Source organism: Myotis brandtii, unplaced genomic scaffold, assembly GCF_000412655.1.
Source record: "Myotis brandtii unplaced genomic scaffold, ASM41265v1 scaffold397, whole genome shotgun sequence".
In the NCBI taxonomy this organism is placed as follows: Eukaryota; Metazoa; Chordata; class Mammalia; order Chiroptera; family Vespertilionidae; genus Myotis; species Myotis brandtii.
This window is the reverse complement of record NW_005365229.1, coordinates 4,114,196-4,135,820: the sequence shown is the minus strand read 5'-3', so window position 1 is coordinate 4,135,820 and position 21,625 is coordinate 4,114,196. Positions and strand designations below refer to the sequence as shown.

General features: G+C 49.2%; 1 protein-coding gene across 1 annotated transcript in view; it reads right to left on the bottom strand.

Annotated features, from left to right (window-relative positions):
• LOC102248655 (coronin-7) overlaps window positions 1–21,409 on the bottom strand; it is a 58,406-nt gene extending 36,997 nt beyond the window's left edge. Inside the window, exons 1-7 of the mRNA XM_005873009.2 lie at window positions 21,271–21,409; window positions 19,437–19,580; window positions 18,257–18,331; window positions 14,425–14,495; window positions 13,758–13,941; window positions 11,935–12,011; window positions 1,948–1,998 (exon numbers count right to left, since the gene is read on the bottom strand). Of these exons, the coding sequence (XP_005873071.1) occupies window positions 1,948–1,998; window positions 11,935–12,011; window positions 13,758–13,941; window positions 14,425–14,495; window positions 18,257–18,331; window positions 19,437–19,580; window positions 21,271–21,409 (741 nt within the window). The remainder of the gene's footprint in view (window positions 1–1,947; window positions 1,999–11,934; window positions 12,012–13,757; window positions 13,942–14,424; window positions 14,496–18,256; window positions 18,332–19,436; window positions 19,581–21,270) is intronic.
• Window positions 21,410–21,625: the final 216 nt, after the last annotated feature.

The window sequence follows — 21,625 nt, the reverse complement described above, 5'->3', positions numbered from 1 at the left end:
GCCAGATGCCCTGGGCGGAAGTAGGGGGGCAGGGCCATGCACAGGCAGCATTCCAGGCTCACTGCCCCCACACCAGCACAGGCACTGTCCCAGCAGCAGGGAGTGGGTGGGAGCCACCCACGCTCTTCCCAGGTCTCCTCACTGAGAAGCCCCTTTAGGGGGGCTCCCTCCAAAACCAGATCTTCTCCCTCCCTCTTCTAGGAACTTGGAACCCCTTGGACAACAGCCACTGAATCTCTACCTCAGCACCATTACCATCCCCTCCTTGCTGGAGAAGGATGAGAAGGAGATGAGGAGGAGGAGGAGGAAAAAGAGGAGGAAAACGAAGAAAAGGAAGAAAACATTCAGGCCAGGGAAGCTGGCAATGCCCAGTCAGGGCAGGAATGGAGGTGCCACACACTGTTCCCCAAAACCTTGGGTAGCAGAGGGCAACCTGAGAAAGCTGGGAGAACAGGGCTTCAGACTTTCTCTTTCAAGCTGAGCCTGGGACCCCCTTTCCAGGCAAAAGCTTGGAGACTAGCCACAGAAAGCTACAGTGAAGCTCACTGCTCACACCCGCACTGCCCTAACACTCAGATTCAGCTATCCCCACCAGCCACAGAGGCACGGCCTGGGGGAGGGGAGTGCTAAAACCACTCCTGCCCAGCTTGGTTCACCTGTCAGGGCAGAGCCTCCTTTTGGTCTTCAGCCAGCCAGAGGTGGAATTGACTGGACAGTCTTGGGCAAAAAGTTGCAAATGGCTAGTGAGGGGGACTGTGTGGGCACACCTATGTGTGTGTGCGGGGGGGTGGGGGGGGGGGGAGGGGATTGCCAGGGCCCCTAACTACCGCTGGTTGGGTTTAAGCTGGTGGATTATCCCTTTCTCCACTTGGGGAAACAAGCTCTAGAAATGGAGACCAGGACATCTGTGATGAGACCGGGGCTTCGCTGGGAGTTTCTCCCGAGCTAGCAGCAGGGCCTTGAACTTCATCTTTCCCAGGGAAGAAGTCTCCTCAGGTTCTAGAAAAATCCTTTAAAAAGTGCAAACCCCCTCATGTCTTTTAAAAAAATCGTTTATAAAATGTAAATCTGCTCATTGATGCTTAAAACTCTCTAGTGGCTTCCTACAGCAAAGGTGAGAGGCCCTTCACCATGGGCCCTGGCTCTCCTCTGTGGCCCTCACTCCTGGAGCAAGCTCGTCCGACCTCTGGCTGTCCCCTTTGCACCACTCAGGCCTCAGCTCCGAGCCATCTCCTCAGGGAAGCACTAAACTGCCTCAGCAAGAGAAACCCCTTGGCAAGTACTCCATGTGTCTGTCTCATTCACCACAGAACATTCCAAGCTTGGCACCAAGCTGCTATAGAATGAAGGAATGACTCTGAAGTGGCTCAATGCCTATAGCATGAACCCAGGGGCCAGCCTTCCCACTCAGAACTCATAGGGCCATACACACCTCATTCACAATAGACAAAACCAAACAAGCTCATTACTGTGTCCCTCAGATCGGGCAGGCCCCCAGCACAGCCCACAGACCCTGGACAAAGACTTAGAGTCTGCCTACTATGAGACTGGAGGGTTGCAGAAGGCAGCACTGTGTCTTTTGGTTCCTCTGTGGCTAGCCTCTGCTGGCCATGCCAGGAAGGGTGGGTGGGGATGAGGGTCTTAAAGGAGAGGAAGCTGGAATCTCAAATTAGTTTCTTGAAGCCACAGGACACCTCCAGTGAAGGCCTGTGGGCAGCCCGGCTGAGCCCCACCCTGAGATCAAAGCCAGACCCTCCCAGGACCCAGAATATGCTTCTCGGAAAGAGCTGGAGCCCACCTCTTAGGTGACCCACACCCACCCAATGGGCCTTGGCCAGGGGCACGGGGTGTGGCAGAATCTGTCAACCAGGAGGTTGAACCTGCCCCTGCCTGTTCATGTTGGAGCCACTGGGGCCTCAACCAAGCCCTGCTGCCCACACAACTCACCTGGGAGGCCTCAGGCTTTGCTCTGGGGTCAAAGATCCTCAGCTGCTTGTCCTAGAAAAGCAAAGAGGAGGCAACAAGAGTACAATTAGGGTGGGCTGGGTCCCTGGGGGCCAGCCTGTCTCCTGGATCCCAGGCTCTGATGGTCCCACTCCTCAGTATACAGGGCTGGTGTTCAGCACCAGGAGACCCCTCCCCAGGCTGGTTCCTCCTTCTCACCACAGGGGACAGGCTCCTTTTCCTGCCTTAGTCACTCACAATAGAGAACTCACTGACAAGAGTTCACATTTCCTAAGTATCAGGCATGTTACATGCAGGATCTCGCCCCATCTTTCCAACCACCTTGTGAGGCAGTGTTATCACCATGACCCCTTCACAGATGGAGAAACTGAAACCCAGAACAAAACTCTAGGCTACCAGCTACTACACATGTGTCCAGCCCTGTGCTGGCCCAGAGGGGCTTACGGGACAATGTCATTTCTACACTTAAAAAATTTGGTGTCTAACCAAGATGATGAGCTTACACATCTTAGCCATCACTCAGCACACAGTTCCAGATTACCCCAAGATGGCAATAGGAACAGACAAAAAGGAAAAAAAGAAAATGCCTATACCTATATAAGGACTTTATATCTGTGTGTGTGCATACATAAACATATGTGGAGAAAGAACTGGGAGAGAGGGGCAGAATCTGAATCCATTATTTGCAGGCTTGGCCATGACAAGTTCTTTATTTTTTAATTGATTTGAGAGAGAGAGAGGAAGGGAGGGAAGAAGAGAAATACTGATGTGAGAGAGAAACATCGATCAGCTGCCTCCCGTATGCGCCCTTGACCAGGATCGAACCTGCAACTCAGGTACGTGCTCTGACAGGGCATCCAACCTACAACTTTTTTGGTGAACAGGACAATTCTCCAACCACTGAGCTATCTGGCTGGGGTATTCATGATAAATTCTTTTTTTTTTTTAATATATTTTATTGATTTTTTACAGAGAGGAAGGGAGAGAGATAGAGAGCTAGAAACATCGATGAGAGAGAAACATCGATTCAGCTGCTTCCTGCACACTCCCTACTGGGGATGTGCCCGCAACCAAGGTACATGCCCTTGACCAGAATAGAACCTGGGACCTTTCAGTCCGCAGGCCGACGATCTACCACTGAGCCAACCGGTTTCGGCCATGATAAATTCTTAAGTGCTAAAAGGAAGATGCAGAATAACATGGCACGGTGCAATCCTACTGTGGTAAAAAGAAACAAAATCCCCTATTTGTCTAATCATGTATTTATAGGTTTTGCAAGTTTGCTGAGCAAGGAGAAAGATGTCGACTAGTACAAGCCATGTGTTAAAGATGGGTACCAGGGCTGGGGGATGTGGGGATTGATTAGCTTTTCCTTTTCCTTTTCCTTTTTATTTTTTAAAATATATTTCATTGATTTTTTTACAGAGAGGAAGGGAGGAGAGGGATAGAGAGTAGGAAGCATCGATGAGAGAGAAACATCGATTCAGCTGCTTCCTGCACACTCCCTACTGGGGATGTGCCCGCAACCAAGGTACATGCCCTTGACCAGAATCGAACCTGGGACCCTTCAGTCCGCAGGCCGACGCTCTATCCACTGAGCCAAACCGGTCAGGGCAGCTTTTCCTTTTTAAATTTTGGAATGGTTCCACTTTGTTTCAATCAATATGGATTCACACTTTCATATTTTGAACAACAATGAACCTGCAATGAACAACTGGAATTTGAAATTAAAAGCACAATACCATTTACAATAGCACTCAAAATAGTGAAATACTTAGCTATCAACCTAACAAAATATGTACAGGATCTCTATGAGGAATACCATAGAACTCTCATGAAAAAAATCAAATAACTAAATAAATGGAGAGAGAGATAGTCCATGTTCATGAACAGGAAGACTCAATGTTATCAAGATGTCAGTTCTTCCCAACTTAAACTACAGATTCAATGCATTCCCAATGAAAATTCCAAGTTATATTGTGGGTATTAACAAACTGATTCTAAAGTTTATATGGACAGACAAAAGACTCACAATAGTCAACTCAATATTAAAGGAGAAGAACAAAGTTAGAGAATTGACGCTACCTGAATTTGTCTAAAGCAAAAGCAATCAAGACAATGTGGTATTGGCCTAAGAATAGACTAAACAGATTAAATGAGTAGAAAAGAAAGCCCAGAAATAGATCCCATATAGTCAACTGATCTTTGACAAAGGAGCAAAGACAATAGTTTTTTCAACAAATGTTACTAGAACAATTAGACATCACATGCAAAAAAATACATCTAGACTTAGACTACACCTTTCATAAAAATTAACTCAACCTAGCCGGTTTGGCTCAGTGGATAGAGCGTTGGTCTGTGGACTAAAGGGTCCCAGGTTCGATTCCGGCCAAGGGCACATGCCCAGGTTGCGGGCTTGATCCCCCCACCCCGAGTAGGGGGCATGCAGGAGGCAGCCATTCAATGAGTCTCTCATCATTGATGTTTCTCTCTCTCCCTCTCCCTTCGTTTCTGAAATCAATAAAAATGTATTTTAAAAAATGCTTAACATCACATCTCATTAGAGAACTGTAAATTTAAACAACAATGTGTTACAATTACACACCTACTAGAATAGCTAAAATTAAAAACAAAAATGAAGATACCAAATGCTAACGAGGGTGTGGAGCAACAGGAACTCTCATTTGCTGCTGATAGAAATGCAAAATCATGCAGAAATTTTGGAAGCCAGTTTGGCAGTTTCTTACAAAGCAAAAAATATTCTTACCAGATGATACAGCAATTGTCTCTTAAAGTATTTACCCAGATGAGTTAAAACTCAAGTCCACATAAATGTTTATAGCAACTTAATCATAACTGCAAAAAAACTGAAAGCAACCAAGATATCCCCAGTAAGTGAATAAATACATTGTGGTGCATTCACATAATGGAATATCATTCAGTGATAACAAGAAACAGCTAATAGCCCAAACCATAAAACTCCTAGAAGAAAACATAGGGGAAAAGCTCCATGATGTTGGACTTGGTAATGACTTCTTAGATATAATACCAAAGCATAGGGAACAAAAGTAAAAATAGGCAAGTGGAACTACATCAAGCTTAACTTTTGTTATAATCAAAGAACACAACAGAGTAAAAGAACCTATGGAATGGAAGAAAACATCTGCAAATCATATATCTGATAAGGGGTTAACATCCAGAAAATATAAAGAGCTCATACAACTCCACAACAAAAAAATCAAATAACCCAATTAAAAAATAAGCAAAGGATTTAAATAGACCTATCTCTAAAGTTATACAAATGGTCAAAAAACATGAAAAGATATTCAACATTACTAATCTTCAGAGAAATGCTTATCAACACCACAATGAGATATTATCTCACACCCATTAGGATGATAACTATCAAAAATCCAGAAAATAACAAGTATTGGTGGGAATGAGGCTAAATCAGAACACTTGGGTACTGTTGGTGGGAATGTAAAATAGTAAAGCCACTAGGAAAATAGTGTGGTAGTTCCTCAAAAAATTAAAAATAGAATTATCATATGATCCAGCAATTCCACTTTAGAGTACATACCAAAAAGAATTGGAGCCCTAGCTGGTTTGGCTCAGTGGATGGAGCGTCAGCCTGCAGATTGAAGGGTCCAGGTTCGATTCCAGTCAAGGGCACATGCCAGGGTTGCAGGCTTGATCCCCAGTAGGGGGTGTGTAGGAGGCAGCCAATCAATGATTCTCTTTCATCATTGATGTTTCCATCTCCCTCTCCCTTCCTCTCTGAAATCAATAAAAATATCTATACTAATAATAGAGGAATATGGAAATTTTCCAGGACACCATCACAGTAACGACTGAACAGCAGGCTGCGTGGGGCAACCAGGCCAGCAGGGGGGGGCAGTAGGGGGCAACCAGGCCAGCAGGAGGGCAGTTGGGAGTGACCAGGCTGGCAGGGGGAGCAGTTAGGGGCCATCAGGCCGGCATGCAGAGGCAGTGAGGGGCGATCAGGCGTCAGGGGAGGGCAGTTAGGGGTGATCAGGCTGGCACGCAGAGGCAATGAGGCCAGCAGGCAGAGGTGGTTAGGGTTGATCAGGCTGGCAGGGGGGGGGGCAGTTAGGGGCAATCAGGCAGCAGGCAGGTGAGCAGTTAGGAGCCAGCGTCCTGGATTGTGAGAAGGATGTCCAACTGCCGGTTTAGGCCCGATCCAAACTGGCAGTCGGACATCCCCTGAGGGGTCCCGGATTGGAGAGGGTGCAGGCTGGGCTGAGGGGACCCCCCACCCCCGCACGAATTTCATGCACCAGGCCTCTAGTATTTTTTTTAAAAAAAGAAAGAATTGGAAACAAGGTCACAAAGAGATATTTGCACACCCACATTCAAAGCAGCATTATTCACAGTAGCTAAACTAAACATGGAAGCAACCCAAGTGTCCATTATGGATGGATGAAGAAACAAAATGTGGTATATACATACAATGGAATATTATTCAGTCTCAAAAGGGAAGAAAATCCTGTCACATGCTACATGGATGAATCTTGAGGACATTACACTAAATGAAATAAGCCAATCACAAAAAGACAAATACTGTATGATTCCACTCATATGCAGTATCTAAAGTAGTCAAATTCACAGACATAAAGAAATTAGAATGGTGGTTGCCAGGAGCTGGGGGAGGGGCAAAGAAAAGTTGTTTCATGGGCATAGAATTTCAGTTCTACAGATGAAAAAGTTCTGAAAACCTGTTTCACAACAATGTAAAAATACTTAACATTATTGACCTGTATACTTAAAAATGGTTAAGATGCTAAGTTTTATATGTGTTTTTACCATAATTTTAAAAAATAGCTATCAGTCCACAAAAAGACATGGAGAAACCAAAAATATATATTACTAAGTGAAAGACGCCAATGTGGAAAGACTACACATTGTATTACTCCAACTATATGGCATTTGGGAAAAGACAAATCTGAAAAAGATAGCAAAAAGATCAGTGGTTGCCAGTGGTTTGGGGACAACGAGGGAGGGATGAATAGGTGAAGCGCAGGGCCTTTTAGGTTGGTAAAATTATTCTGTAGGATACTATAATGGTGAGTACATGGCATTATGCATTTGTCAAAACCCATTCTCATTATTGATGTTTCTAAATCTCCCTCTCCCTTCCTCTCTAAAATCAATAATTTTTTTTTTTTTAAAGGAAAGAGCCCTAACCGGTTTGACTAAGTGGATAGAGCGTCGGCCTGCAGACTGAAAGGTCCCAGGTTCGATTCTGGTCAAGGGCATGTACCTTGGTTGCGGGCACATCCCCAGTAGGAGGTGTGCAGGAGGCAGCTGATCGATGTTTCTCTCTCATAGATGTTTCTAACTCTATATCCCTCTCCCTTCCTCTCTGTAAAAAATCAATGAAATATATTTTAAAAAATAAAAATAAATAAAAAATAAAAAGGAAAGAAAAAGAAACACCAATGATGAGAGAGAATCATTGATCAGCTGCCTCCTGCACGCCCCCTACTGGGTATTAAGCCCGAAACCTGGGCATATGCCTTTGACCAGAATCGAACCTGAGACCCTTCAGTCTGCAGGCCAATGCTCTATCCACTGAGCCAAACCAGCTAGGGCTCATCATTGGTGTTCTTATCTCTTTCCCTCACCCTCCCTTTCTGAAATCAATAAAAATATATTTAAGGGGGAAAAAAGCATGAAAAAAGATGTGGAGACATGAGCTTGCTGGCATGTGATGTGGAGGGGAAGAGATTGCCATGTGAAGAAAGTGAGTGGCAGGAATAAAGGGGCAGCTGGACAAGGGAGGGGCCAGCTCAGAGATGGCCTGGAAAGCCACACCTCCCTTGGCGGACCGTCCCAGGCTTTCCTGACACACCTCAGCAGGTTCCCAGGGTTCTTGGGTCACTCCTGGCAAAGCTTTCCCTGCTAGTTTAGTGAGCACTTGCTATGTGTTAGGCGGACACCACACACAGTCCAGGATTAGCTCTAAAGCACCACTCCACTCCAAAGCCTCGTGTTCAGGATGTCATTTAGAGACAGAGATCAGACAGCCAAGGACATTGAGGGACAGAGACAGGCAGAAAGAACAGTGAGAGAGAGAAGTGAGAGGACAGAGAGAGGCAGAGAGAGACAAGAGACAAAGAGAGACAGAAAGGGAACAGAGAGACACAGGACACAGAGAGAAACAGGTAGAGACAGAACAATAGAAAGAGGACAACTATAGACAGAGGAAAGATAACAAGGGACAGAGACAGGGAAGCAAGAGACAGACAGAGAATAGGGAGAGACAGAGAAATGCCAAGCAAGAGAGATCCCCTCCTGGCAGCAGGAGCAACTCACACCTGAGTGGCAGAGCCACTGTGGAGAGCCAGCAACCTGGATTCAAACACCAACTCCACCACTCAGGTGCTCTGTGATCTGGGCAAACCCAGAGCCCTTGGTAGGATGAGGACAATGGCAGTGCCTCTCACAAGTCAGTAACAGTCTTGGTACGTGAGCAGTCCCTAAAGGTAGTTGGGCCATCTTAACCAGGGCTCAGGTTGGACAATGGAGGCTGGTCTTGTGCTGATGGGGGTCTACGGGACGGACCAGACAGAGGGGGTGGCATAGGCTGTGGTGGACAGCATGTCCGCTGGGCTCACAGTAGCAGAGTGGGGGAGCTATCCATGAGGCAGGTGCACCCCCTAGTGGCTGCCTGGAGAAGCTGGGAGGGCGACAGGAAAGGACTTTGGTGGGATTGGGCCCAGGCCTAGCAGGGCAATCACAGGCCCTGAGAGGAAGAGCTGCTCCATGGTAGGATGGGAGTCAGGCCAGGCACCAGGGAGGTTTCCTCACCAGCAGGGAGATGGTGCTGAGAGGGGGGAGGCTTTGATGGGAAGCATCTTCCAGCTTCCTCCTTCCCTCCCTCCCTCTCCCTTCCTCTCTTTCATTCTGTGCTTGTCTCTCTCACACATCAAGGAAACACAGGATAGAGAGGGTTTCTCATTGGAGGCGGAGTTCACAGCCTAAACGCAGGACTCTGACAGGTCGGTTCCCCTGCCTGAGATGCCTGTCCCTTCCTCAGTGAGGGCTCATACCAGAGGACCAGCCCTGACCTCACTGTCCCTTTGGAAGTCATGCTCACCAGCCTTTAGCCTGAGCAACAGCTGACACATGACCACCTTGTCCTCGAGCAGCAGCTTCTTAGGGGCCAGCAGCCCAGTCTTATTTACCTCCTGACACCCAAAGCTCAGGCCAATGTCTGGAACCTATTGTTTAATGAACCAAATGAGGGGAAAAGTTAATAAAGACTAGGAAATAGGTAAGTAAAATAAGCCAGACAGAGAAAGACAAGTATCATATGATATATATGGAATCTAATGAACAAAATAAACAAACAAACAAAATAGAAACAGACTCATAAATACAGAGAACTGACAGGTGTCAGAGGAAAGGGGTTTAGGTGAAAAGGGTGAAGAGATTAAGCAATCAACAGAACAAAAAACAAAAAGAAACAACCTCATAGACACTGACAATAGCATGGTAATTACCAGAGGGAAAGGGGAGTGGGGGGAGGTTGACGAGGGTAAAGTGGGGATAAAGGGTGATGGAAGGAGATGTGACTTGGGATGGTGAATACACAATACATGGATATCACAGAATTGTAACACCTGAAACCTAAGTAATTTTATTAACCAACTAGAGGCCCAGTGCACGGACTCGTGTACTGGTGGGGTCTCGGCCTGGCCTGCAGGGATCAGGCCAAAACCGGCTCTCCGGCATCCCCCGAGGGGTCCCAGATTGTGAGAGGGCAGTTCTCCTGGCTCCCTCCTCTCTGGTTCCAGGTGTGTCACCCGAGAACCACAGCTGCCAAGTCACCACAGCTTGGCAGCTTCTGCGTTGAGCATCTGCCCCCTGGTGGTCAGTGTGCATCATAGCTACTGGTCAGATGGTCACTTAGGCTTTTATATATAGAGACTAGAGGCCCAGTGCACAAAATTCATGCACTGGAGGGGGGAAGGGGGCTCAGCTGAGCCTTCCCCCTCTCCAATCTGGGATCCCACAGGGATCGGGCCTAAACTGGCAGTCAGACATCCCTCTCACAATCCGGGACTGCTGGCTCCCAACTGCTGGCCTGCCTGCCTGCCTGATTGCCCTTAACCGCTTCTGCCTGCCAGCCTGATCACCCCCTAACCACTCCCCTGCCGTCCTGATCACCCCCAACTGCCCTCCCCTGCCGGTCTGGTCGCCCCTATCTGCCCTCCCCTGTTGGCCCGATCGCCCCCAACTGCCCTCCCCTGCCAGCCATCGTGTGAGGGTGTGACGGTCAATTTGCATATTACCGCTTTATTATATAGGATACCACACAAATAAATTCAATTTTAAAAAATGTTTTAAAAAAACAGGAAATGGGACCTCCAAGAAGGTGGAAAAAAATAGTAGAGATGGAAATAGATTCCACCAAGTATGCAGACACATTTTCTCCTTCAGAGGTGTCCTTACCTGTATACCCGCTCCCGACTAGCTCCTGTCCCCCATTCCCTATCCCTGCCACACTTCCCACAACTGCCCTTGCAGGCTTTTCCTTGCCTTCCCCCTATTCTTCACATGTGGCTTTAGGCCACAATATACTCCAAAAGGTCCTGAAGGTCACCCATGTCCCCAAATCCAACAAGTGAGTGTCCTTCACCTCTTTATAGACTCTACCACATAAACACAGATACTGCCCACCCTTCTATCTTCAGCTCAGCTTGCTGCCCAGAGCCCTAGTCGATGAACCCGAAAGATATCTCTGCTTGAATGTCCCAGGTAACACAAACCCAACAGGCCTATAGCCAATACCCAGAAGCCAGCATCATAACCCCCCACTCCTCACATCCAGCCCCTCACCAACCCACAGTTGTCATCCCCAAGTCTGCCCTTCTGTACCACTCCTCTCCTCCCCCAGAAGCTGTAGCACCTTTACTTTTGGATATGGGCCCTGCAATGCTCTGTCCACAAGGCAGCTGGGGAGTTTTCAAAATGCAAATCTGCTCACTTCAAAGGCTGTCCCTCTTCTGGCTTTAATCACTCCAGTGTTTTCTGGTTGTTTCTACAATAACAAGCACAACCCTTGTGCACTAGACTCTGCTCTCTGCACACAGCCCTGCCCTGGCCCCTGCACCCAAACCTGCAGTTCCCAGAACCTCTCTATGTCTCATGTCATTAACCCTTCCTTCAGAGCCTGTACCCAAGTCCACTGTCTATGGCCAAGCCTTCCCGGCTCCTCTGACCAGCTTAAAGCACTTCATGTCTCTCACTCAGATCCCATTTCACAGGTCAGTTACTGTTTAACTAGAGGCCTGATGCATGAAATTCATGCAAGGGACTCTGCCCTACCCCTAACCCCCTCACCCCGCCACGGAGGCCCTCACAGCCCCTGCTTCATCCGAAGGTTGTCCAGAAAGATGTCTGGTCTAATTTGCATGTTACGCTTTTATTATTACAGATCTGTCTGATTCCCTAATCCACATTGGCCGCCCCCACCCCCACAGGACTGGGCAAGCATGGGGCCTGGTGTCAGCTAGGACTATGAAGTCTGCATACTGGGTATGAGGGTTGACACAGCGTCCTGAGTCTGAATTCTTCTAAAAGTTCGGACAAAGCAGATAGGCAGGCAGGTGAGGCTGCCTGAAGTTGGTGATGGGAGCCAAATGGCATAAACCAGAGCCCAGCAGGGCCAGAGGGGGGCTTTACTTGGGCCCTCATCTAATAGGGACCCCAGGCCCTGGTACCAAGGTGGGATAGGTGTTTGCAGATGTAGGTGTGAGCCTGAGGTGGGAGGCCAGCTGAAGTGGGGGAGGGGCTCATGTGCCTTCTGCCCCATAAATACCACCCAGCCTGACAAATACAGCCTAGAATGTGTGCTCCATGACACCATGGCCCTGAGAGGAACAGGGCATGCCTCAGGCCCACCACAGGCACTTACTTGAGCCTCAACTCCCACCTGCTTACCTTGCATGTTGTGCTCACCAGGGCTCCGTCTCGGCTCCAGACAGCACCCTGCACCAGGTCCCTGTGGGCTGCCAGCTCTGCAGAGAAGCAGCCAAGGTCAAGAGGGGCACCAGGATCGCCACACCCTGCCCTGGGCAATGAGAACACAGGGAAGTAGATGGGCCTAGTTGGAGTTAACTCTCTGGGGTGAAGGCAGCAGCTGCCAGAGTCCCTTCTCAGGTGGGAGGAACAAGGGCAGCAGCTCCTTCCAGATATTCTGTACTATATCCAGGGGCTCCTTCCTCAGCCCTACCATTGTCAGGCCATGTTCCTACTCTGAAACTTTCCAAGGTTTCCTGCACCCCACCCTCATGGAACTGCTGTGTTGTGCTGAGGAATAATTAAACTCTCAGCACAGTGCTGGGAACGTGATAAGGGCTTGAGATGATAGTTACAGATGGGGTGATTCCCTAATGACATCTGCCTAGTGACCTTCACCTCTGCTTCAAAGGTCAGGCTGGTCTCTTCAACTGTGCCAGGAACTCTTTGGGGACAAGCCTGCACCTTGTACTTTCCATTCCTTGTGGCACAAGATGCCTCCATGGTGGGCACTGACTAATGCTGTCCGGAGAGGAACCCTGAGACTCCTAGTTATGCTACTAATGGCCCTTGGCCTCAGCCCCACTGTGAGCGTGGTGTACCCTGGACACTGCACAGCTCTGGGGTGCCAGTTTGTCCTTCAACTCTCTGAGCCTTGTGTATGTGTTTGTATGTGTTTAATTTATTGATTCTAGAGAGGAAGGGAGAAAGACAAATATCAATTTGTTGTTCCACTTATTTATACCTTCATTGACTGAGGCTTTTATGTGTCCTGAATGGGTTAATCCCGCAACCTTGGTGTATGTGGATGACATTCTAACTAATGATCTACCTGGCCAGAGCTGAGCCTTGTGTCTTTCCCCTAAAAAGGAAGGACTCTGCAAAACGGACTCAGTGACACTACCACAAAAAAACACTTGGGCTCAGCTGAGGTTCATACTGCAAGGTCATAACCAGTCAAATACTGAGGTGTCTGGCTCAAAGTTGTTATCATGCTCTGGATGTCTGTGTCCCCTCCACATTTCACATGTTGAAACCTAACCCTCACTGTGATGAAATTTGGAGGTGGGAGCCTTTGGGAGGTGATTAGCTCATGAGGGGGGAAGCATCCATGAATGGCATTAGTACTTTTATAAAAGAGAGCTCCCTCCCCTCTTCACATGTCTCCATGTGAAGACACAGGGAATAAGATGGCTGACGATGAATCAGGAAGTAGGTTCTCATCAGACACCAAATCGGCTGGCACCTTGATCTTGGACTCCCAGTCTCTAGAACTGTGAGAAATAAATTTCTATTGTTTATAAACCACCCAGTCCATGGGATTTTGTTATAGAAGCCCATACAGACAAAGTCAATCTATATTGGGAAGATGAGAGGAAGGAAAACATGGCGAGGCAGGGATGGGTTGGGACTATAAGAGAGCAAATTCTCATCTCATGGGTAGAAGTCAATAGTTTGTTTTCAAAACTTAAATGACATACAGGGACCCCAGTATGTCAAGAAAGAACAGTATAAGAAAATTATTTAGACATGTGGAGGATAAAGTAGAAACAACAGCTGTAATTAAAACAGGTGCCAAGGAAATGGAGATGGTGGGGTGTTCATAAGACTTGGTTTTATACTATGTACAAGTGAGTTTTTGATACTTACTTTACAACTCATGATATCAAACACATAAACAAAGAAACAGAAAAGTTTCCAGGAGGGGGCTGCCCAGAAAGTGACGTGGCTAGTGTGGCCCATACCTGTTAGGGGCTGCTGCTTAGCCACATCCCAGACCTTCACGGCTGTGCCTGCCGTGCTCACCAGGATGCCATCCACAGTGGGGTGGAACTGCAGCACCTCTACCCGGGTGTCCTCGGGGCCCAGCACCAGCCCAGGTCCCGGGGGCAGCGCCTGGCCAGAGGCTGGCAGTCTCCATAGTTTCATCTGCGGGAAAGAGTAAGTTTGTGAGCCCAGGAAAGGGAGGGTCCTCACTGCCCCCGACTCCAGGGGTCATGCTTGGGCATGAGGCTGTGTGTCTGTGTTGGGAAAAGGAGGGAGACCTGGCTCAGGATCATGAGTGTGGTTGAAGGCTGGGGAGAAATGGGAGCAGGGAAATCAGGGGTTCTGACCCATCTCTTCTGAGCCTCCCACACTACCCCAGCCCTGATGTCTTTAGGAGTCAAGCAGTAGGACAGCACATCACAGGCAAGGCTCCGGCAAGTGCACAGGAGTATGTGGGAGTTGGTGTGGGTTAAGGAACTAAGAAAGTCTGGGCTGGCCTAGCCCTGCAAATCTGTGGAGGAGCTGAAGGGGTAGTGGGAGGGGTTGGACTAGGAAGGAGCAGGGCCCCAGAGGCTCAGGGGGCTCAGAAGGCCCCAAATAGGAGTGGGTGAGGCATTGAGCAGCTCTTCTAATGGTTCCACTCACCGTCCTATCTGCTGAGCCTGTGGCCAGGAGAAAGTCATCAAAGGGAGAGAAGTCCAAGTCCGTGATCAGGTCTGCAGGAGAGGAATGGTTGACTCAGGCCCAACAAGAACCCGCCAGAACATCCTGTTTCCAGCCCAACGTGCTCTTTTCCCAAGGCCTTGAATCAAAGCCCAGGGCTTCAGAGGTGACATCTCTGCACACATGGAAGCAGGCTCAAAGTCCCAGAAGGAGGGCATCTCTGCAAACTATGGGCAACTGCCATAGGCCTGCCTGCAACACATTTCCCCGAGAGCCCTGTGGACCCAGGGTGGCCAAAGACCTGGCATGGAGAGGTCAGCAGGGCAATGGGAAAAGAGCGCCTCGCTGATGTGGCTTAGTTGGTTGAGTGTCATCCCATGCACCAAAAGGTCACCAGTTTGATTCCCAGTCAGGGCTCATACTCAGGATTAGGGTTCAATCCCCAATCAGGGTGCCTACGGGAGGCAACAGGTGGATGTTTCTCTCTCACACTGATGTTTCTCTTTTTCTTCCCCTCTCCCTTTCTCTCTAAAATCAATAAAAACATATTTAAAAAAATAAAATAAAAGGTATTTCTGTAAAAAAAACAACAACAAAAAAATCCTTGGATTACCAGGAACCTGAAGTCACCTAAAGCCCAGAGCCTAGCACAGGGCTTGGCAAGAATATGTGAATGAACACAGTTCTGGCCCCACTGTAATTGGACTGAGTGGGATTCACAAACCACTCAGTCTGACTGTCCCTCAGCACTTCCTCAGGGAGACATATACATGTGTGCAGATGCAACAAGGAGCAAGTTCTGCCCACAGGGGTGACCCATAGATCAGGGGTAGGAAAGCCTTCAATGAGATGCATGGTGAATCCTGGAGGAGGCAGTAGGGGGAGGAGGAAGGTAGCTGTCACATGCCTGACCTAGGCATTCTCTACCCCGTTACTCCCCCCAAAGCTAGGGCTGACCAGTCCCAGTGTGGGAATGCACCTGATCTGTGCCCCAGCAGCCAGCTTCTCTCTTAGGAGAATTAAACCTAAGGGAAGGCCTAGCAACAGGGTGCTTTAGGGACTGGCCTAGGTGGAGGGTCACCAGCTCAGAGGGAGCTGGCAGCTTCCATGCCAGGACCCTCCTAAGACCTGCACACCTAGCTGCTCCTTTGGTTCTGGAAGCTTCCCAGGAACCTCCCAATAAATTTATTTTTGTCTTAAGCAAGCTGGAATTGGTCTGTTCTTTGCGACCAAAGAAACTGAACTTCCCAGCTCTGGCGGGTGGGGGTTGGGGTGCACAGAGTGAACCAGAGCCCAGAGGGGAAATGAGGCTGGGGGAGGGGGGTCGCAGAGACGAGACCAGGGCTTGAGTGTTGAGGGGAATGTAAGCAGGACAGCCAGGCCTGTATCACCACAGCAAAGAGCAGAGTGGCCACCCTACTGCCTGCCTCTCCACAGGCCAAGCATTACATTTTCCTCCCGGCCAGAGATAAGGAAGACAAAGGGGAGTATGAGGACAGGTACACCTTGGGACAGCCTCAGCCTGGACTCCTGGCCACAAAGCCCTGCTGCCCCACCCTGCAGGCTCTGAACTGGACAGGGCAGGGCACAGGCCCGGAGCAACAGCCAATGTAGGCAGTCTGGTATGCTGAGGGAATAAGAGGTAGTAATGTGACCGATCTGAGAAGCCTGAGTCCTTCATGTGCATTTATCTCACCAAATCCTCAGTGACCCACCAGGATGGCACTGTGGCATCATCACCCAAGTGGAGGACAAGGACACAAGGACAGAGATGTTAAGTAACTTGTCTAGAGCTAAGAAAGGGCAAAGCTGAGGGTCAGGCCAGGCTGTCCAGCTTCAGAACCTACAGACTCAGCTCATCATCACACTGCCTTTCCCAAACTGGGGCACATCCCCGGCTCACCCCACAGCCTAGACATGCAGAAAGGCCCTCTAGATGCTCCCCTGCCTAAAGAGCCACTTGGCCCTGAGGCAAGACATAGAAGGCGCCCCAAAGTCTGGGCATCCTGAAGACAGGGCAGAGCCCAGCCCAACACAGTCTCCCCACCACCACTGGCACTGGTGCCTTGAAGGCAGGTTCTGAGAGAGCTGGAGCTCAGCTATTCTCACTGCAGCTTCCCAGCAAGGTTGCTCCTGCAAAAAGAGGCTCTGAATAGTTGGAGCTACAGTGAGGCTACCACCTGCCAACAGAAACCTGGTCCAGCTTCTATTTGGAACCCCCAAGTCACAGGGCACTCACCACCTCACAAACTCCACCAATTTGGAGCAACTCTCCCGTGAATAAAAAATATCTAGAAGCAAGCAGAAGGGTGCCTAAGAGCACAAGGTCAGATAGACCTGGCTCTGCCGGCAGCAATATCAACATTGGCAAGGTCCTAACCTGAGCCTCAGTTTTCCTAGCTGCAAAGTGGGTTACTTTTAAATATACTTGAAAAAGGCGTGAGAGTAGATGAGAAAGCAGACTTCTTACATATGCTGCAACACAGGTGGATCTCAAAGTATTATGCTAAGTGAAAGAGGACAGATTCAAAAGACCATGCATGGTATTTTCCATTTATGTGAAATGTTCAGAAAAAGCCAGTCTATAGAGCAGAGGCTGGCAAACATTTTCTGGAAAGGGTGAGGTAGTAAATATTTCAGGCTTTTAGGGCCATATGGTCTCTGCTCAACGCTGCAGTTGTTGAGAGAAAGTGACTACAGACTGGCCATCGATGAAAAGGCCTGGCAGTTTTCCAAAACAACAGTTTACAAAGACAGGCAGCAGGCCAGATTTGGCCACACCAGTAGCTTGCAGACCCCAGCTGCAGAGGCAGAAAGTATATCAACAGTTGCCTGAGGCTGCAGTGCCTGAGATGGAAATGGTTTAAGCACGAACGAGCATGAGGAATCTTCTGAAGCAATGTCTAAAACTGAATGGTGGTATACACAAGCCTGTAACTTTATAAAAGTCATCAAATTCTTCATTTAAAACAGGTAACATTAATGATATGTAAATGATATCTTGATAAAGTTGTAAAAAGCTTTAAAAAAGGATTAGATGAGAAAATGGGGGGGAAGGACATAGAGAGGGCTCCATCAATCTTCATTACTGTTATTTTAAGAACTGCCATCATCATCATCATCATGATTCCTACATTGAGCTGCACACCCACAACAGGGACCAAAGGTTAGCCCCCTTCTCTCACCTAAGGCCATCCAACAGATAGCCAGGAATGCAGGCCAGGACTGGCCCACAGCTCCCAAAGCTGGACAGGGAGCAAGGAGACAGCCAGGGGCCGTCCTAGGAGAGCAAACTGTTTCCTGAAAGTGGGCAGATTGCCAGGCAGGTTGTTGGGAGCCCCCAGAAGTAGCTGTGGCAGACAAAAGCTCTCTTTGTGACAATTTATCTCTGGCCCTGCAGCCCAGCCCACACTTTCCTTGGAGAGCTCTGAGGAGTCTGGCTGGGGAGGAGGCCTGGTGGTGAGGGGTGGTCTCCTAAGCTCCAGGAAAGGACACGGGGCTAAGAACCACATAGAGTTGAGTCCTCTGCAGTAATAGGAAGCCAGCATCAGGGAGTCTGGTGCAGGCTGGTGGTGCATATCCCCCTTCCTCCCAGCTTAACACATGGAGCACCCAGCCTTCTTCCTCTCTGCCAGGCCCGAATTCTCTACCAGGATCTAGCCTTCTAATCAGGACCCCACCTGTCAGAAGGAACAGTGACAACAATAGGAGGGACCTGGAAAGTCACGGGCCTGTGAGACCAGGTGAGTATGAATCCCTAGCCCCAGAGGAGGAGGAGCAAGTTCCAGATTTCCTGGATCCAGCCCCCACTCACCAGAATGGCAGCCCAGGTGGGTCACGTGTCTCTTGTTCTCTCCCTGGCCTTCCAGAGGCACAATGCCCAGCACACCTGCCAAATAAACACAGTTGCTCTGACTTCCAGTCTAATGGGGACCATCTACCTCCCAGCCTAGGACTCCCAGGGTACACAAGCTCTACTAGTAAAAGCTCAGCCTTGGACCTTCCTAGAGCCTCCACCAATTGTAAGATCCCATCCCTCTAGACATAATAATTGGCCCAGGATTAGGTGCTTGCCCCACACAAGAACCTTCCGTGACACTGGAGATATAAAAGTAGTGGGGAAAGAGACTCTTTCTGGCACTGGGGATCATAAGAGGTAAGGTGCCAGCAGCTACCATTTTTCCCAGCTTTACCTAAGAAAGAAGTCATTACCCAAGGGCAACAAAGCCGAGGGCAAGAGAGAAGCCAGGATTTATAGCACACATGAGCCTCTGGATACAGCTCTGCCTGAAGCCCCTGGACTTCTTAGATATACAAGTCAAAAGGATATCATTCTTGCTTAAGAATTCAGTTTGTGCCTAGCTGGTTTGGCTCAGTGGATAAAGCGTTGGCCTGTGAACTGAAGAGTTCCAGGTTCGATTCCGGCCAAGGGCACATGCCTGGGTTACGGGCTCGATCCCCAGTGGGGGACATGCTGGAGGCAGCCAATCAATGATTCTCTCTCATCATTGATGTTTCTCTCTCTCTCCCTCTCCCTTCCTCTCTGAAATCAATAAAGAAATATATTTTTTTTAAAAGAATTCAGTTTGAGGTTTGAGTTATCACTGGCAACCAAAAGAGTCCCAACTAACGCAAGGAGTTTTATAAATCTTGGTTCCTATTGATCCTAACCACACTAGGCTCCCAGACAAGGAGTGGGTAGCATATGGAGACAACCGGAAAACAAAGGCAACAGCCCCCTCCCCACCCTCTGGGCCATGCTCTTGAAGACCACAGCCAACATGGTTTATACAAAGTATACACACACATTCTCACCAAAACCGATCTGATTACTGCATGTTGACCAGTTTGTAGGGATCTAAGGCCCTGCATAGTGCTACCTTCTGAGCTCTGTGAGACCCCTCTAAGCCTCCAGCCTGCAATGAGTCTGCCCTTCTGCCCCATCCTATTTGGTGACAATGTCTGAATCTCCACACCCATGTCCTCCTCCCTACCTGTACGGTCGGAGTTGAAGGCGATCAAGCTGCAGCTGGATTTGATATGGTTCCCACAAGAGGGGGTAGTTCCTGCTCGAATGTCAGTGATCCAGGCCTGGAAATAAACAATAAGAACCCTGAAGGCCAGGGCTCTGCAACTGCCTAAAACAAGGGTTGAGGCATGATTCAGGGGACCTTAAAGCTGCACCATTAGAGATGCATTCCTTTGGATCAAACTCTGTCACCATTCACACAGTCCCTTAAAAAATGCAAAAGTTCTTGAAATGATAACCTAAGTCATAAAGGGACCAGATTTGCTTATTAAATCAGTTCTCTGATAAGGGAGAGGAGGCTGTCAAAAGGAAACTCAGGCTGAACCAAGTCAAGGGGCTAACTGGGCAGTGTTCACTCACATTTGTGTGTTGTTTCTGTTAAAAGGAATAGAGAGAAACAGAGAACAGGGAAGTGAGCACCTAGACAGAATACAGACTCAACTTCCTCAACTGTATTGCTAAAGACCTCCACCGGAGTCCAGGGGTCTTCTTCAAACACTGGGAGAAAACCCCCCAGCCCAGAGAAGGGTAAAAGCAAGGCCTTCCCAGGAAATCCCATAGTGAATGACACACTGCCAAGAAAAGGCAATAGTGTTAACACCCCCACACCCGAAGGAGCAGAGGAGCACTTTTTCTGAAACTAAGATAGGCGAGGTCCACATGTTTTCTCTCTTGGTATCAAAACATCATTCAACACTCCTTCCTGCCACCTAACAATGAGCACTCACATTTCCCCAATTACCCACCCACAGTGTCCCGGAAACCACCTCCACCACGCGTTTCATTTTCAATGTTCACCTGCCTCTGATAAAAGAACATTATCATTTTGCATTCTTTTTCCTTCCTGATTCATGTTTACAGTACAAATACAGCGACAGGAAATATTTTTGAAAACAAGAACAGATCACCTGTTCTCCCATTTCCCTAATATAAACTGTTTTAAATTCCCTCCATAATCTGTTTCCATGCCTGTCTGTTTACCTTGCTGGAATGAGGACCACCAGGGAACAAGCCCCAGGAACCCTCAGGGACACCCCAGACCCCGCCAAGCAGTACTTACTGCACTCAGAGGGATGATCTCAATGCAAATCTGAGCATCTCTCCCCAAACCCCACCCCATTTCCTTTCCTAACTCCCCACTGCACTCAGAAGAAAAGCCAACTTCTTCCTGTGGCCTTCGGATTCTGCAAGATCGCTCTGGACTCATTGGGCAACATGCTTCCCCATCACTGCCTCCCATCCACCATGGCCCACTTCCCTTCCTCCACCAGGCACTTTCCCACCCCACTCTCCCTCTAGCTGGCTGCATCCCACCCTTCCAGCCTCAGCTTAAATGTCACTTCCTTCCAGCAGCCCGCCCTGATCACCCTGGTGAGATTAACCCCCACCTCACTGTCCATCTCCATCTCTGCAACCTGCCCTGATGATGCAGGGTATTTATTAAAACTTGCAACGCCCTTGTATGCCTGGTCTGCTTGCTGGCGGTCTCCCTCGTGAGGCTGTATGCAACACAGGAAGGAAGTGCTGTGCTATTCACTGTTGTGGCTCCAGCAGCTGGGCACAGTGCATGGGAGATGCTGTCAGGAGGTGAAAACCAGGCTTCTGCCCCCAGCTGTGCTGATGTGCGCTGGCCCCTGAAAGGGTCACTACATAGGGTCAGTTCCTAGGCCCACTTATTGAACCACACTGCCAGGCCTTCCAAATAACATGAGCTGCAGCAGACCAGGGTGGCATCCGCCCTGAAGCACACTCCTCGGGAGGCCCGCTGCCTTCCAGGGGCCTGAGAAGTCCCCCAGTACCTCTGGGCTCCACCTCCTCGAGCTTCTCCAGGCCCCACCCAGCCCCTGGCAGCATCACCCCGAGGAAGGGAAGAGCCAGCAGGGAGAGGAGGAAGCGCCGGCGGAAACCCGAAGGAGCGGTGCGGCTCCCCGAGTCCATCTGACACAGCGGGACTCGTCAAGGCCAGGGCAGAAAGGGGCATCTCCCACACCCCAGCCCCAGGCAGGAGTGACTGGGACGTCAGGGAGGAGGAGCTGGCGCTAGAAGCGGCCGAGCCGCGGCTCCCCGGCGAAGACGACCGGAAGCCAAGAAGGCAGGAAGCCTTGCGGGCTTCAGGCCTCGGACTGGCCGGGTGGGCTATGCCACCTCGGGGGC